We start from the raw sequence: 16,965 nt of genomic DNA on the forward strand, positions 1-16,965 counted from the left end.
AGCTACGGCTATACACATGGTGACATGGGTAGAATCGGAAAAATTGGAGTACTGAAACAAAAGGATAGTTTTCTACTGCTTGTCAATTTTCCCAGCTAGAACAAAAAAAAAAAAAAAAACTCAACCTCCTTCTCCCGGCTATTCATAGATGGCAGCTGTGTATTGCAATCTACTGAGTACGATCTAATATGGAGTTTCTAATGTAATGCGTAGTATCTACCTATGGTACTTGTTCCCTCGCTGATCTCTCTTGGCATGATGATAGTGATACTGATATCCACTTGTTATACTGTGTCTTAATCTGCAGTTGATAAGCCTGGGACTCCAATCCTATATATAGTCCATCTAGGTGCCATCTTCAACCTGAGATAGCACCAGAAAACTCTGCACATAAACATGCAATTCATGATGTTGGCTGAAACTCCCTTATAAATAGTGGTGATCATCAGATCAATCAAGATCCAATTGAATTGGCCACCCAAACCGAGAAAAAATGCGTAAGTGAACGATGCATGTTCAACAATACCAACTGCCCATGACAAGAATGTATAGCTGGCAAGCATGTTAGGCAAAACTTGGATAAGTAACAGCGTGTCCCAGCTGAAGCCAACAGGTCGATCTCTCAAAATCAAACAAGACAAACAATATTGTGCAGAAGACACAACCATAAGAATTTTTCTTACTATTTTTTCAGCGTATAGAGTAGTAGTATACATAGTCTAAACTCAAAACCACATAGCAAGATATAAAAGTGATCTGTTTTATTCCATCTTCAGCTACCCCGTAGCAATAAGCAACCCAAATATGTTCACAAGCTTATGACAAACTGCTAGACGGACTAGAACCTTGTTTAGAACTTCAGACAGACTGCTTCGCGTCGTTGGTTGGCCCGCCTGCTACTCAGATGGCTTCCACCTGTTCTTCAATCTCGCCGCGTCCAGCATCACTCACGGCGCTGCCATTGACCGGCACCTCGGCAGCAACAGAAGACGAACTCTGGGCACCATTCACCTGCATCTCACCAGCTGCCTCGGACATGTCGCTCGACGGTTGCTTTGTAAGGGACTTTGGTTGACGTATGGCAGCCGCGGCTTCTGGCATGGCGACGCCTGGAGGCTGAGGGGGAACCCAGCGGCGCTGAGGTGGCGGCCTTTCCTCAGCCCCGGTACTGTATGTCAGCGGCCTGGGCTCCTCCGTTTGGAAATCAGGGGCCTTTCCGTTCTGGTGGTACGAAGGGCCATAGTTCTCCTGAGCCTCGGAGTATGATCCATCCTCGCTCAAGTGGGTGTTGGATCCATAGCCAAGCTTTGGCTGTGCGTATTGCGGCATCTCCCATGGCTGCTATATTTTAGCAAAAAATAAACTCTACATCAGTTGAAAGCAAAAAAGAAGCACTCTTGTTTGCAGCAAAGAGAAGGTTCAGAGCTGCACCTTACTCCCAGAAGACCTATCCGCTCGCTGCACTGTCTGCTGAAAGCATAAGTGTAAGTAATTAGGATGTGAGCTCAAGCTCTCTTAGGTGGCATTATCGCCAAGGAAAGTTAAACTCTACTAGGGGGCATTATCTCCAAGACAGGATAAATGCAAATTTATGCTAATAGTTAAAAAGTTTTGGGTGAAGTATATCTCACTATAAGTAAGACAACATTCAAGAAACAAGGTGTCGCTATGTGCATACTAATAGTCTAATTTCAGTAAAAGCAAGGTGTGTGTTAATTATAAGCTGACTGGTGGCTTACCTCAACATAAGATCTTGAAAATGATCCAGATGTAGGTTCAGTAGGTGCTGGCGCAAATGAAGGCCTTCCTGCTAAAGAAACAACTCCCCATTGGTTAAGTAGCATGAAACGTGGAAGCATCTAGGAGCTTAAACAAGATATACTAACCTGAACCAAAGTCACCATTTGGCACACCATACATATTAGGTTGCTACAAAAGGGAGAAAAGCAGTTCAGAAAAAGGAGAATTCTCCAAAGCACCAGCATATATATCATTGTAAGTGTATAATAGGATGAACAACGTAGGTGCACACCTGAGGAGGTCTCCATGGAGTGTTAACAGGCCCTAAACACCAGGGTCAAAAAACAAATAAATATGGTGAGATTTAGTTATCATCATCTACACTACAATCATACATATTAAGATCTTTCTAATCTAGGACATGCATGTATATCGATGGCTTCATAGGGCATTGCCACACAATAAGTTGGAGCATTTCCCGTACACTGGGATTGAATGGCAACATAAGACCTTACAAATGATGGAGAAATGTAGAGTTCATGGTTCTTAGCATGGTTCCGTCGGCAAGTAGACTAGCTTTGCATCCTAAAAAACTTGATGCAAAGCAAGAAACACTGAAGCAAGGTTTTTAGCATGGTTCCGCTGAGTAGCTTTGCAGCCTAATCTGAAATTCTGAATGCAACAAAGAGAGAAATGCTGAAGTAGGACACGGTACATAGAACTGGTACTGACCATTCCTCACGGCATGATCTTCCAACGGGCGATAGTGCGCAAACCTATCCTCCCTGGTAACATTTACGGAGTCCCTGCTATGACTCAGCGACTCGCTCAACGATTTCAGCACCTTTGCTTGGGAATCCAGCGCATGCGTCAGAGTCACGAGTATCTTCTTTTCTGCCAGGTAGAGAGAATGGATATAATACAGATGAAAAGGGTTCTGGAAAGAAGCGAAAAGTTGCATGTATAGTGAAATGGTGAACTAAGATTGCTGGGTCAGGTGGATGTGAAACCTTCGTCCTTTGAAGCAAGCAACTCCTGGTTGGTCTTGGCGATAGCAGAGACGGCCTCCGAGGAAGCCCTGACGGCCTCCTTGGTCTCGTCGTCGATCTTGGACTTGAGCTCGGCGGTCTCCTGGGCTTCGGCGACGACCTTGCGGATCCACGACTTGAGCCTGGGGAGGAACAGTTTCTGCGCAGGCAGTTGAACATGGTTGTTGTTGTTGTTGTTGTTGTTGTTGTTGTTTATGTGTAAGCTTGGCTGCTAAGCTTAGTACATGTTTTGAGGAGAGGAGAGGAGGCAGAAGGTACCTTGATGAAGACGGCGGCGCTGGCTCCGAAGCCGAGCAAGAGGCCCGCGGCGACGAAGGCGCGGTACCAGGTGAACCTGGGGTGCTGCTGAGCGACAACGATTGCCGACTGCGGCCGCGCGTAAGTCTGCAGAGGCGCGGCGGCGGCCGCAGGAGGAGGGGCAGGCTGGGCCTGGGTCGACGGCGAAGCAGCGGTGGGCTGCGGATCCTGCAGCACGGCGGAGGAGAGGAGACGAGATGAGATCAGGTAGAGAGACTGGCAAAATCAAGCAAGGAGGCTGGGCGGAGCAGTACGGGCACTCGTCGGAAGGCCTCGTCGATCTCGTCGCTGGTGAGGCCCTTGTTCTGGAGGAAGGATCTGCGGTAGACGACGGCGGAGCCCCTGACCTTGGGGTGGGAGAGGAACTTGACGGCGTTCTGGACGTAGTCCTCCCTCACCGGCTGCGGCGGCGGCGTCTGCTGCGGCGCGTCGAAGGCCGGCGCCTTGTCGCCGTCTCCTCCGGCATCTGCTGCGGAGAAGACAAGTATTGACTCAACTGAATCGAATTGGGTACTAATCGAATGGAAGGTGGGCTGACGGACCTTGCGGCGGTGGCGGTGGCGGCGGCGGCGGATTGGCGTTGCTGTTGGAGTCCATCCCGATGGATGGGGGATCCTCCCTTCCCTGATTTGATCGATGATGAGGATGGAGAGAGTCGTCGTCTGCTTGAGCTCACGTCGTCGTCGTCTTAATTTTGTTGGGAAGGAGAGACCAACAATACTAACTGGCTTGGCCTCATCGTCTCGAGAGGTCTGCGTGTGTGTACAGGTCAGGCTTGCGGTCTGAGTCAAGAGTCTGAGTTCGGTTGAGACGACGCCGCAGGAATCCTTCACACTTGACAAACTTCCTATCCTCTGCTCTCCTCTGCCTTCCACACAATTTCCCTCGAAAATACGACCTGGAAGACCTTCATATTCATAGAAAAAAGAGGCAAACGACAGCAACTCACTTTGCCCAACATCCTACCATGAAGGGTGAGATGGGGCACAGACCTTCAGGACTGCCTTCCACACAATAACTCGATCTGTTTTCTCTTCTCCTTTCCATCACCAACACACAATTCTCTATATGAATGGATGGGATGAATTCCATGCTGCACACACATTCTCTCCATTGTAAAGCAGCCTATCTACTGTATTTTACATATATCCTACGCTACATACACATAATCTACACACCAAAAACACACTCCAGTACATTATCACACGGCCGGCTTCGGTCTCAGCGAACAGGCCGCTCATCGACCGCCGCCACCGCCACGCCGCTCCCCGCTCTCCACGTCGTCATCGTCACTCCCATGCCCGACCACCACTGGCCGGGGCAGCAGGCCCTGCAGCCGCACCAGGTAGCTCTGCCCCGCCGCCGGCGCGTACCGGCTTGCTGCCGCTGTCGTGGTCACCTCGCTGCCAGACGGGCGGTCCTGCTCGCTGCTGGCGCGGATCCCGTTGAGCGCGCTCAGGTCCAGGTTGGGGAACACGGAGCAGCGGCAGCGCGGGCACTTCACGTTCAGCCGCAGCCACTGGTCGATGCATGCCACGTGGAAGTTGTGGGCGCATGGGAGGCCACGCACCTCGCTGCCCACGCGGAACTCTTCTAGGCAGATCGGGCACTCGCTGCAGTCCGTCGGGACGGCCTTCAGCATGAACTTGGGGAGCTCCTGGATCAGAGCCTCCACGGCTTCCCTCTGTTTGCACATTTTTTTAACACACTTATCAGATCTGCATAGGATATATATGCCTGATTAATACTCTTGGCCCCATGCTGATTGATAGGAGGAACTCACCTGGGCGGTTGTTAGGTAGAGGCCGGGATGGTACGCCGTGTCTTGGCCCATTCCTCGCAGTTCCAGGCCAACTGCCTCGAATGCCCAGTCAGGCACGCGAATCATGTCAACCAATACCTGCATACATGAACATCGCATTACTTCCAAGCTGCTAATGTTCACACAGATAATCACTTCCTAGGACAATGTGGTACAGAAAAACATTACCCCGTATTCAGATATTGGAATCCCCTGCTGTGCCCTCAGCTGGAGAGCGTGCCTGCGGTTTAGCCACTGCCACAGAACATAAAGACAATCTGTGAGCCTACGGACTCATAACAGTAAGTTAAAGCCCAGCACAAATCATGGCCACTGGAATTTAGACATCGCTTTGTCTTGCTAGGAACACTCAATAGATGCATCATGTTTTTATTAACTGGATATGATGCTATTCCTAGCTAATGCAAAGCAAACATGAACAAACCAATGTTGACTTAACAACTCACGGCACACATTGACCACAAGTTTAGTACATCTAGTTCAAACTGTAGTCAACACAAGCAAGCTAAATTGACTAATATTGTGTGGAAGAGCATATGCTACATCACTAGATTTTGCTTGACATGGAACTTCCAAAAGCTAAATATCGACATTTTTTTTCTTCTTTTGCACAATAGTAATCATGGATAAGCAGTACAATTATAATATCTGAATCCTATGACAGCTGTAAGTTTTTTGTCGCGGCAAATTTTAACAGCAGTACCTTTCCAACAGCCACACATGCAATACATGAGAGCCCACAGTAACTGAAGAACAGCCATATCAGGAAGCCCCATTTCTGTCCTTCCGCTGGCAACTGCGGATGGAGTGAAATTTGCAGTAAGTGCTAAGTAGCGATTCCCCGTAGATGGTGATAGCAATACCCGCATCCACAATAAAGAACTTACACATGTCCTTGCACTGTTGAACCACAATGTTCCTATCACAGTCCAAACCCACAGAAATGGGTAGAGAAGAAGTACGAGAACTGACAGAACAACTATCCTCCCACAGAAACGAGTATATCTCTGTTGCCATCCAAGATCCCTGAAATTTATTATAAAAAAAGTCACTGATGTACAGCAAAGTATAGAAGCTAATCCGGTTCTTTCAGAATTCAAGATATAGATCTAGAAATATTAAAACACCGATACCATCCGCTGTTGTACAAAAATGTTTGTCTTAGAGAGTGTTTCAAAAGAAATGATTATGTCCTGTTTTATTGCATATTGTTACTATTGCCATAGAATTGCACCGCAGAATGTAACTGTAATCATGGAAGCATACAGTCCCACAGCAAACTCTTAACAGCTTCAACTTGAAGACCAAGTTCTGTTTCAGCATCATCACATATCAAAAAGTCAAAAAAAAGTGTCCGAAACACCAGACTATGCAAAATATTGGTGTTGTGCAATTTGTATGGTGACACGTTGAGATAAAATAGTAAGTAGGCCAAAAAAAATAAGCACAGCACTTAAAGAAACTGGCAGACTATTCAGAGAGTTATAAAGATGCCAACAAGTCATGAGGCTTGTACGGTAAAGCAACATAAACTGCGATGATGTGCTATTGGCTAGTATTTGTAGCCGGCATGTTTTTCCTGAATTTTGGGCTGATAACAGTTTCACGGATAAATATTTATGTATGAAGATTTGGTTGCGAAAATGATACAGGCTTTGCACTAGTCCACCTCAGCAGAACACGACACTGAATCCAGAACTGCATTCATCGCTAATGAAGGCTTCAGTATGTGTAGTGCATAAATCATTTAACCATTCCATATGCAGTATTCAGTCACTTTGGTAGTTTATCCTAAGGATTAAGACTATGGAGGTATGAATTTACAACTGTGCATTTGGACTACTTATTTATATGTAACACAATTAAGCACTGATTTTCCATTTCAGCAAGTTACTCGCTATATCATGAGGAGAAGAAAAAAAAAGGAGGGGGGAACAACTTACAGGCCCATCCCAGCGGCGAGCCAGTTGTCGAGGAACATGAGGAGGCGGAAGAGGAAGACGGCGGTGTAGTCGACGACGATCCATATGTGGAGCGGGTGGGCGCAGAGGCGGTACCTCCCCCAGTTGACGGACACGATGACTCTTCGTACCGGGTCAAGGAAAGAACACACATACAGAACATACATACTACCACAGATTCTTCGAGTAGAAGAGAGAAAGGGAAGAAAGAAAGCAGTGCGTGCGTGTGGGAACTGGGAAGGATACACGCTGGTGACGAGCATGGAGAGGAAGAAGCCGTCGTACCTGCAGCGCCCACGGATTCGGTAAGATGAAGCAAGAATCAATCGAGAACGGGAGGAGAGGGAGGGGGACGGACCACTTGAAATCGACGCCGCGCATCGCCATTCTGTTGTTAGATCTGGTGACGGTCGGACGGAGCGCTCCGGCTGCTGCTGCGGCGGCGGCGGCGGAACCGGCGTCCGCGTCGCCGCGGCCTGGCCTCGAGGGTTTGGGGTTTGCTCCGGCGGTGGGTGCGGGGAAGACGGGGATGGATCGAGCGGAGTCGAATCGGGGGAGAGGCAGTGAGAGTAACCGCACGGGGGAGAGGAGGCCCAGCCGCTCCCACCTGCCCTGCCTAGGACTGCGACGCCTGCTCTTGCCGCTGACCGGCGGGGTCCACATTTGGTGGGCAGTGAGTTGGCTGGAACACTTCTATAGCTGCTACGGCGATTTACACAAAAATAACCCAAAAGTGGAAGAAAAGCACAGACTGACCCTCCGGCGAAACTATTTCACCAATCTAACCCTTTTGTGTGGCGCCCCTCCCAAGGGCGCCACACATGCCCATGTGGCGCCCCTGGCGCTGGCGCCACACACCCATCCTACGTGGCCCGTCGACGCCGAGCCGGTGACCCCGATCCGACGTGGCGGCACGAGTGGCGCCGCTCCGGCCGGCGCCACACTTTGAAAGTGTGGCGCCCACGGGAAGGGCGCCACACATTGACTTAAGTTTGGGCGCCGCGCGCGCCCGGCCCGACCCTCTTCTTTCTTTCTCTTCTTCTCTTCCTCCTCCCCAACCCGGTTCTCTCTCTCCTCCCTCTCCCCCACCAAATCCACCACCAAATCGTCGGATCCGTCCAGTGGAGATCGTTCCCATCCATTTGTCAAGGTAATCTCCTTCAAATCTTCTCCATTCATCCACTAATTTCATAGATCGGGCTAGATTTGGACATGAACCCTAGACATGTTTTCTTTCTTTTGTGCACTCTATATTGTATTGTTTGTGTTGGAGATGGTAGCCTCATGTATGCATGTGTTTGAACCATAGATGTGTAGAAATCTACATATGAAATTTCACATGTATGTGTATGAACTCTATGTATGTATGTGTATGTATGTGTATGAACCCACATGTATGCCTAGTATTTGTGATGGAGTTACTCATATTTGTTAGTTGAAAGGATCGTAATATGGTTCAAAAACGTAAACATGTAGGATGGCCGGTGCCGGTGGACGGGGAAGGGGCGGCCGCCGCGGTCCGGGCGCCCGGGCCGGGGAAGGGGCCGCCGCGGTGGAGCAGCAAGGGCCCCACGATCACCGTCACCTGCATCCTCCTCGTCTTCGCATGACGAACGCCGCGCCGAGTTCCTCCTCCGCATCGACGACGACCCACTCGGCATCAAGCGGCTACCGGACAAGTTCGCCGAGTTCGTCGACGGCGCCGAGCCGGCGCACTTGCGGCTACGGGAGGCTAGGCCGCAACTTCGTCGCCGGCCCGTGGAGGTCCTGTTCGACGGGCGGGGCAAGATGTACTCGCACACGGGGTGGGACAAGTTCGCCCGTGACCTCCACCTCGAGCCCGGCTGCCGGCTCACCTTCTCGTACGAGGGGACGGCGAGATGATCGTCAAGGTGTTCGACGACACCGCCTGCCGTGTGCACTACCCCCACACCGGCGAATCCGGCTCCGACACCGATAGTTAGAACGTCGAGTGTTGTCAACTCTATCTTCGTTGCTTCGTGTTGTTTGAATGCTATCTTAAATTGTATGAAACTATGTGCTACGATGTTAGGTTTGATGATGTTATGTCCATGATGTGTGTACAAAATGGTTGTTGGTATGATGTGTGTATGACATAGCTTTTGACATGATGGCGGTGTTGTTGGAATATGGTAGGATTTTCCATGGTTTTAACACATGCCAATGAGTGGCGCCCTTCCCACCGGCGCCACATTGCGAGTGTGGCGCCGTGGCATCGGCGCCACGGATGCATGTCTAATTGCACAAAACATCTCGTAAGACAAATCGTCCGGGACTTAGCCGTTTTGGCGACCCTCTTGTGTGGCGCCGTGGCATCGGCGCCACACATGCTTCTGTGGCGCCGTGCCACGGGCGCCACACAGAGAGGGTCGCCAAAACGGCTAAGTCCCAGACGATTTGTCTTACAGTATGTTTTGGGTCCAATAGTTCATATAAGTTGGCATGTGTGGCGCCGATGCCACGGGCGCCACACAAGCACCTGTGGCGCCAGTGGGAAGGGCGCCACACAAAGAGGGTCGCCAAAACGGCTAAGGACTTATCGTCCGGAGCCCCTGGATGTTTTCGACCCAATAGGTCATATAAGTTGGCACGTGTGGCGCCGATGCCACGGGCGCCACACTTGCATGTGTGGCGCCGATGGGAAGGGCGCCACACATTGACTTGTGTTAAAACCATGAAAAATCCTACCATATTCCAACGAGTTTTGACAACAAGAACATTGCACCGAATATGTACCACACATTGACACAAGCATAAATGGTTCAAATGACAAATAAGGTTCGACGACATCAAGGTTTCAATTACAATAAGGTTCAACGACACGAAGGTTCGAGAAGATCAAGGTTCGGACAACATAAAGGTTCGACAACAAGAACATAGCCAAAGGGACATCATCGCGTCGCAAAGGCTCCCTCCCCCTTGCCTTCTTCTTCTTAGCTTCTTCAGCCAATTCTTCCTTCTCCCTTAAGTCACGAGCCAACCGAACGACCGAATCGAAGAAGTGGTGGCGCTCCTCCGTCTTTGCGGCTTCCGCTTGAGCTCTCTCCTCCTTGATGCGTTCGGCCTCCCTAGCCACCTCCTCTAGGTGCATCCTATTGGCCCTCTCCCTCGCAATTTGCTCAAGTTGGCAGCTCCTCGGGAATTTTATCCGTGCCTCGCGGTCCCGTTCGGCCTTCGAGCTTGGCATTCCTCCTCTTGTGGAACAATATGTATTCCTCATACTTGTTTTTGCATACGGGCACTCTCCGCCATCTTCTTGTCTTCCTCCTCCTTCTTCTTCCTCTCTAGTGCTTCCTTCTCCTTCTTCCGCACCGTCCTTACCGCCTCCTCCCAAACGGACTCCTCCTTCTCATTGCCCTCCCATGCTCCCTTCCCCTTGGTGGGTTGAGTTGCCATACCCGTAAACCAAATTGAAAAACCAAAGTTAGTCATGGAATATGAAAATAGAAAGTACAATGCAAGTAGTAACTTCGAGACACATACGGATAAGGCCCCGCTAGGTATCGTAGCATACTAGCACTTCGTGACGGCCACCTCTACTAAGCCCTACGTGAATCCTTTGTTGCCTTGGAGCTTGTCGCCATTGTGGTTGATGCCTTGAGGCTTGTTGCCTTGGACCTTGTTGCGTAGGAGCTTGTTGACGCGTTTGGCTTGGAGGAGGTTGACGCGTTTGGCTTGGAGGAGGTTGACGCGTTTGGCTTGGAGGAGGTTGACGCGTTTGGCTTGGAGGAGTTTGACGCGGTTGGCTTGGAGCTTGTTGGCTTGGAGGAGTTTGACGCGGTTGGCTTGGAGCTTGTTGGCTTGGAGGAGTTTGACGCGGTTGGCTTGGAGCTTGTTGGCTTGGAGCTTGTTGGCTTGGAGCTTGTTGGCTTGGAGCTTGTTGGCTTGGGGTTTGTTGGCTTGGAGGTTGATTTGAAGCTTGTTGGCTACTTGATGCTTGACTTGTGCTAGCATCATTGCCCTTTGATTTTTTGCCGGATGTGCACTTCCTTTTATTGTGGCCCTTACTATTGCAGGATCCACAATTAGTTGGCTCGCGAGCTTCTTGGAATAACTCTGTTTCGGAATGACCCCATCTATCCATATCTCCGTGATACCTCTTTGTCTTTCTTCTTCCACGTTTCACAACCTTCCATTCCGGATCTGGCCAAACTTGCACTCCATGATACTCCGGCCATTGTGATTGATCCAAGTAAGGACAAAACCTTGGAGCCCATGTCCTCTTTGTGGCTTCGATTGAGAACTCGGACTCCCGAACGGTGAGCGGGTTATTGTAGTCCACACGTCTAGTGCGTGGTGAGCAAGTGGGAGCAAGCCAAATGAAGCAAAGATAGCCTCCTACATGTGCATTCACTTGTCTTTAGGGACACACGGAAAGCCCGACCTCCGTGTTGGACACCACCTTGTGTGGTGCCCCCGGCTCATTCACTTGGTAAACCCGATCAACATTATCATAACATGTAGCCGTTTGGGAGTCGGCCTTCCTCGCTCGAAAATCCATGAACTCTTGAACCTTCTTTGGGAACTCGGCATTCAAAGCAATTTCCTTCTCCGTTTCATCGGTGTAGTTCGGAAATAGACATTCAACTTCTCGAATGTGTATTGAATGATTGCCGTCACGGGCAATGCACGGACACCCTTCAAAACATTGTTGAAGCACTCGGCCATGTTGCTTGTCATTTGGCCATATCTCCTCCCATCCTCATCATAAGCTCTTGCCCACTTTGAGTTAAATACGAGGTGTCTATGAAGAAACTCTTGACCACCCGCGTTGAGGTCTTTGTGCTTCAGCAAGCCGTTGTATAGGTTTGCGAAGCGGCGCTCCGAATAAGCGAGGCAACAATCTTGAAGAAGGTCAGACAACTCTTTGCTCTTGCATGCCTGGTAGAAGTTCGCACAAAAATGCCTCATGCACCATCGGTGATGCAAGGGAGCATGCCCGGGAATTGTAACCTCCACCGCATTGAGAATTCCTTGATGACGATCGGAGATGACACACACTTCCTTTGAGGGTGGTATGACCCTCGTCCTCAATATATGGAAAAACCATTGCCAATTATCATTGTTCTCAATCTCTACCAATGCAAAAGCCAATGGTACTAAACGGTTGCTTGCATCACTTGCTATTGCCACCAATAGTGTGCCCTTGTATTGACCGGTCAAGAAGGTACCATCCACGGCTATGACGGGCCTACAATGTTCGAATGCCCTCGTGCATTGCTGGAATGACCAAAATGCACGGTGAAATACCCTCACTCTTTTACCATCATGCAATGTCATTTTGGTTGCGGAAGGCTCGACCACATGCACCATGCCCGGGTTAGTTGCGGCCATCGCTAACAACAACCTAGGGATACGGTTGTATGCTTCCTCCCAATCACCATACAACATCTTGAATGCGGCTTGTTTGGCCTTCCATGCCTTCCCGTACTTGACGTCGTAGGCAAACCGGGATTTGACCGTATCTTGCACGGACCTAATGCTCATGATAGGAAGTGATGATATCTCCGCCGAGAGCTTGTATGCAATGAACTCGGATGTGAGTTGACGGTGGTCCGGCTGTGCATCCTTGCCATCAAGCTTCGGTCCCCGGCACATGTGAGTGGCTACACAACTTGTTATGTGCCAAGAGGGCCCTTTTTGAAAGGTCGTGCACGGACAACCCATGGGCACCTTTTATCTACACATTTTAGCGTGTACCGCTTCTTCAAGTCCGAGTGAACAACGATGTAAGGGCGATGATGCTTAATGGAGAACTCCTTCAACCATATCTTCAATTCCAAGAAGGTATCAAACGTGAGCCCTTTAGAGATCATAGACGTCGTAGCTTCCACATCTCTCTTGGATAGTGGCCTAGCTCCAAGAAGTAAACTTTTACCACCATCAACCACGGCTCCATCCGCAAGACTAACATCACGGAACAATGGTACCCGGATATCCCGTCCGGTTACCTTCTTGAAGATCTCGGCTCTTTCGGCTTCCTTAGCGGTGAAGCCATCCTCGTCAACCTCCTCTTCGGGTCCATCATCATCCGAGTCCGACGCATAGCATCGGGAATAAGGAATGGAGTGGTCCATCTCCTCTTGCGTCCAATATTTATCCAAATCACCCACATTGTTGCCATTCATCTCGAAACAATCATCACCATCTTCGTGCTCATCATACTCATTATCCAACGGAGGTTGTTGGGCAATGGGAGATTGGACAATGGGAGATTGGGTGGCCTCTTCTTGGCTCATGGGTGGAGGAGTCCTCTCTCGAACGGGGGAGGAGGGCCGGTTAAGGTCAAGCTCGATACGAGCCTCAACCGTCTTGGTTGCAAACAACTCCAAAGCCTTATCTTGTGACCCGGCCACCGTCTCCTTGTAAATGGACCAACGTTGCTCGGAGTTGATACGCATTATCTTCCAACGGGTGTGCATTCCAAACCCCACATTATGCCTTCCCTCTAGCTCAATACCATCATTTGGCTCATTCCAATTCAACTCAACCCTAACTTGTGCTACCACCTCCGCAAAGTTAGGGCTAACGTCAAACACCAAGTCAACCTCTTCCGGGTCCGGCTCTATGTTTCCCTTCAAGTAAGCATCCTTGTCCACATGATGAACATGAACAATTCTTTCCATCCCCCTAGCATAATGGGAACAACACATACACACATGTGTTCATTAGATACCATAATCAACATAATCTACCCATACAAACTAGCACACTACCATTTCTTCTACTTCAACAACCCTAACATCCAACCAAATCCATCTCCACCCTCAAATCAACCAAATCCACATCTAGGGTTTCACATATAGATTGGAGCAAATACACAAAATCAATGGATGAAAAGAGGGGAAACGGAGGAGATTACCTCAAGCAACGAGTTGGGAACGATCTCCACGGACAGATCTGACGATTTGGTGGTTGATTTGGTGGGGTGGAGAGAGGGGAGAGAGAAAACCGGGCGCCTTTGGAGGAGAGAAGAGGAACGAGAGGAAGAAAGAAAGAAGAGGGTCGGGCTGGGCGCGCGCGCGCCCAAACTTAAGTCAATGTGTGGCGCCCTTCCCGGGGCGCCACACTTTCAAAGTGTGGCGCCGGCCGGAGCGGCGCCACTCGTGCCGCCACGTCGGATCGGGGTCACCGGCTCGGCGTCGACGGGCCACGTAGGATGGGTGTGTGGCGCCGGCGCCGGGGCGCCACATGGGCATGTGTGGCGCCCTTGGGAGGGGCGCCACACAAAAGGGTTAGATTGGTGAAATAGTTTCGCCGGAGGGTCAGTCTGTGCTTTTCTTCCACTTTTGGGTTATTTTTGTGTAAATCGCCAGCTGCTACTGCCTACCGGATGTTGTGTTTTCCGGAAACACGTGGTTCAGTTCATTGACCACGTGTTTACGGACCCGAAAACCGTTATCATAGATTAGAATCCGTAAAAGTAAAACTGAGAAACGGAATTTGAAATGTCGCGGGTTAATTAGACGATGATCATGATTGAGCATCAAAACTTACATAGTTCAAAAAATACTTATTCACCGGCGAGCACTACTTAGTTTAAGCAAAATGCGGCCTAAAATAGTGGCCTATGCGCGCGGCGGTGCCGGTGGTGGCGCAGCGTGCCGGCGGCAGACAGCGTCGACGCTGTCGTGGAGGAGCTTCACTCCTCGCCGGCGTCAAGCTCGACTATTTCAAGCTTCACGCGGCGGACGCGCTCCTCCCGGCGAGCCGCCTCGTACTCTCGCACCTGGCGGACGGCGTCCGCCTCCTCCCGACGGAAGCGAGCGCGGGCCTCCGCCTCGCTGACGGCCTTGGTCTACGCGAGCACGGCCTCCTCCTCGTCGCAGCCGTGGACGTAGTCGCCCGCTGAGATGGTGGGCGACCACGCGGGGACGAGGTCATCGTCGTCGCTGCTGTCCGTGATGGGGAGCTGCGGTGCGTGGCTTGAGCCGCTGGACGAGGAGCACTCGCCGGCGTTGGCGTACCTGGCCAGCTTCCCTGGGGGCGTGAGCCACCAGTTCGTCCACCCGCGGGCGCTGCGCTTGCCCGCGCCCTTCGACCTGTTCCATTTGCGCCGTTCCGCGTCAGTGCGGAACACGGGCAGACGCGGCGGTGAGTCCCCGCCGCCCAATCCGGCACCGTGGCCTTGGGAGCCGTCACGGGAGGCCATCGCGCCGACGAGGAGGGTGGATCGGTGGCTAGGGGCTGCGCGATTGCTCGCCGGAAACAGGGTAGGCGGTAGCGGAGGGAGTGGAAGCGGCGGAGGGGAGTAGGGTTTGGAAACCGAACTCCCCTCCACGGCCCTTTTAATACGGGGCGACCGCTCGATTTCTTGAGGGCCCGAACTCCTTATAGGGGCCAGGCCGCGAGTTCGGGCTCCGTTCAAGCCCAGTTTCGACCCAAACCGCTATTCTCGCCAGAATTATTCAGTTTCGGTCGCGAGTTCGTGCTCTGCTAGAGATGTTCTTACTATGTTTTCACTAACATTTGATCCATTTGTGGGGTTTAGATTTGAACGAGTTATTATATAAAAATTAATATTTGTCTAGGTTTCTCTTTTACCATTACTACAAGCATAAACCGCAAGAAAACTTACTCGAAAACATCAATGTTAGAAAAAAAAAGTCTTGCACTTAAAAAATACCATGCCCTAGGCCTACCCCGCTCGCAAACCCTTCACTGGAACCATGCCCTAGGCCTACCCCGCTTGCAAACCCTTCACTGGAAGCATGCCCTAGGCCGACCCGCTCCAATACCTTGGTGACCAAGGATTGAGCACAACAACGAAGCCATGTGCTAAATTGAAGATGGGACCATGACGCTAGTCTAGAGATCTTACATGTGAATCCAAATAACCTACATGTGACATTGAGTATTTAGAAGTGCATGTTATTTTATTACTCACAAAGAACAGGTTGTAGAAGAGAAAGGAGTTGGACCAATTCGATGGAATGGGTCCGTAGAATCACTTAAGGCCATGAATAGGAAATGCCACATGTCTAAATCTCATCTAGGTCTTGTCTTCTTTTTATGGAGGTATCTTACCAAATGCTAGCTCCTTTCTTGCAATTACAAAATCATGTACATGTGAATGATATTTCCATAAGATATTTTTTGATGCTAAAATAAACATCTTCCCATGTTTTTAAGCACTTCATTCGGAAAAAAATGGGTGAAATGTTTAGTCGACTCTAAGTACTGCTTGCTTGAATAAAAACCTAGACTCAAAGAAGAGACAGAAGGAGAGAGAGAGATACAGAGAGAGATAGAGCTAGAGCAAGAGAGAGGAGAGGGAAAAGTGAAAGAGAGGGAGAGAGGGAGAAGGGGTGGAGAGAGAGTTCAAATATGCATGCCTCGAACGATCTCTACGGTTGACCCTGTCTACACCCACGTAGACGTCTTATCTTCCTCCTCGTCATTCTCTTGTTTTTTCTTCCACCAAGACCGGCGTCGCCATGCCTCCTCCCTCTCCCCTCTGCAACCATCGCCATTACCTGCCAACCGAGACGACCAGGGAGGCATGACAGAGAACGCCATCGATGAACAATGACTTTAGTGGTGCAGAGGTGGAACTTGACGAGGCTCATAGTGGATGATGGGTGGCGCCGATCTGTGAAGGTGGAAATTTGAGCGGGCGGTGTGTCAAGACAACCACGGGCCACAATGGCAACGGGGCCAAACCAAATCTTAGGCGCGAGTCTTTTCCCGCTCTGCGAGGAGCCGCGACGCCTCTTTTCCACATCCCAATGAGGAAACTGCTTCTTGGTCCAAATCAATTGTGGACCAGATGCCTGCAAGGTTAGAACTGTAAGGACATGTACAATGATGATATCTTAGGTGTACCGTGTATGAGGGTGTAGGAAATATAAAGTTGAAAAAGGTTTGCCTTCTTTTAATTAGAAGATTATTCTTATCAACAAGCTGATTACCAAACACAAGATTAAGAAATAAATCATTGCATATCGATTTTTTTGCCATATCATGCTCGCGACGTTATTGCTGGAAAATTCTTTCTTTTTTCTGCACAGGATAAAAATCTCCTCGCGTTGTGCTCTACTCCCGCAGAAACCAAACCCTTGCAAAATCCCCCAAG

The 16,965-nt window shown here is 50.1% G+C and overlaps 1 protein-coding gene across 1 annotated transcript; it reads right to left on the bottom strand.

The window, feature by feature from the left end:
- Positions 1-647: 647 nt before the first annotated feature.
- LOC124662468 (peroxisomal membrane protein PEX14-like) lies at positions 648-7,313 on the bottom strand. Its single transcript, XM_047200303.1, has 19 exons — positions 7,228-7,313; positions 7,116-7,154; positions 6,852-6,992; positions 5,796-5,934; positions 5,612-5,704; positions 5,077-5,142; positions 4,870-4,986; positions 4,332-4,770; positions 3,812-3,993; positions 3,629-3,710; positions 3,341-3,555; positions 3,048-3,254; positions 2,751-2,928; positions 2,473-2,634; positions 2,033-2,064; positions 1,887-1,929; positions 1,740-1,807; positions 1,432-1,470; positions 648-1,341 (listed from the first exon to the last, which is right to left on the bottom strand). The coding sequence occupies exons 1-19, from the start codon at positions 7,254-7,256 to the stop codon at positions 901-903; spliced, it is 2,712 nt and encodes a 903-aa protein (XP_047056259.1). The 5' UTR covers positions 7,257-7,313; the 3' UTR covers positions 648-900.
- Between the last annotated feature and the right edge of the window lie 9,652 nt (positions 7,314-16,965).

This window comes from Lolium rigidum, chromosome 6, assembly GCF_022539505.1.
Source record: "Lolium rigidum isolate FL_2022 chromosome 6, APGP_CSIRO_Lrig_0.1, whole genome shotgun sequence".
In the NCBI taxonomy this organism is placed as follows: Eukaryota; Viridiplantae; Streptophyta; class Magnoliopsida; order Poales; family Poaceae; genus Lolium; species Lolium rigidum.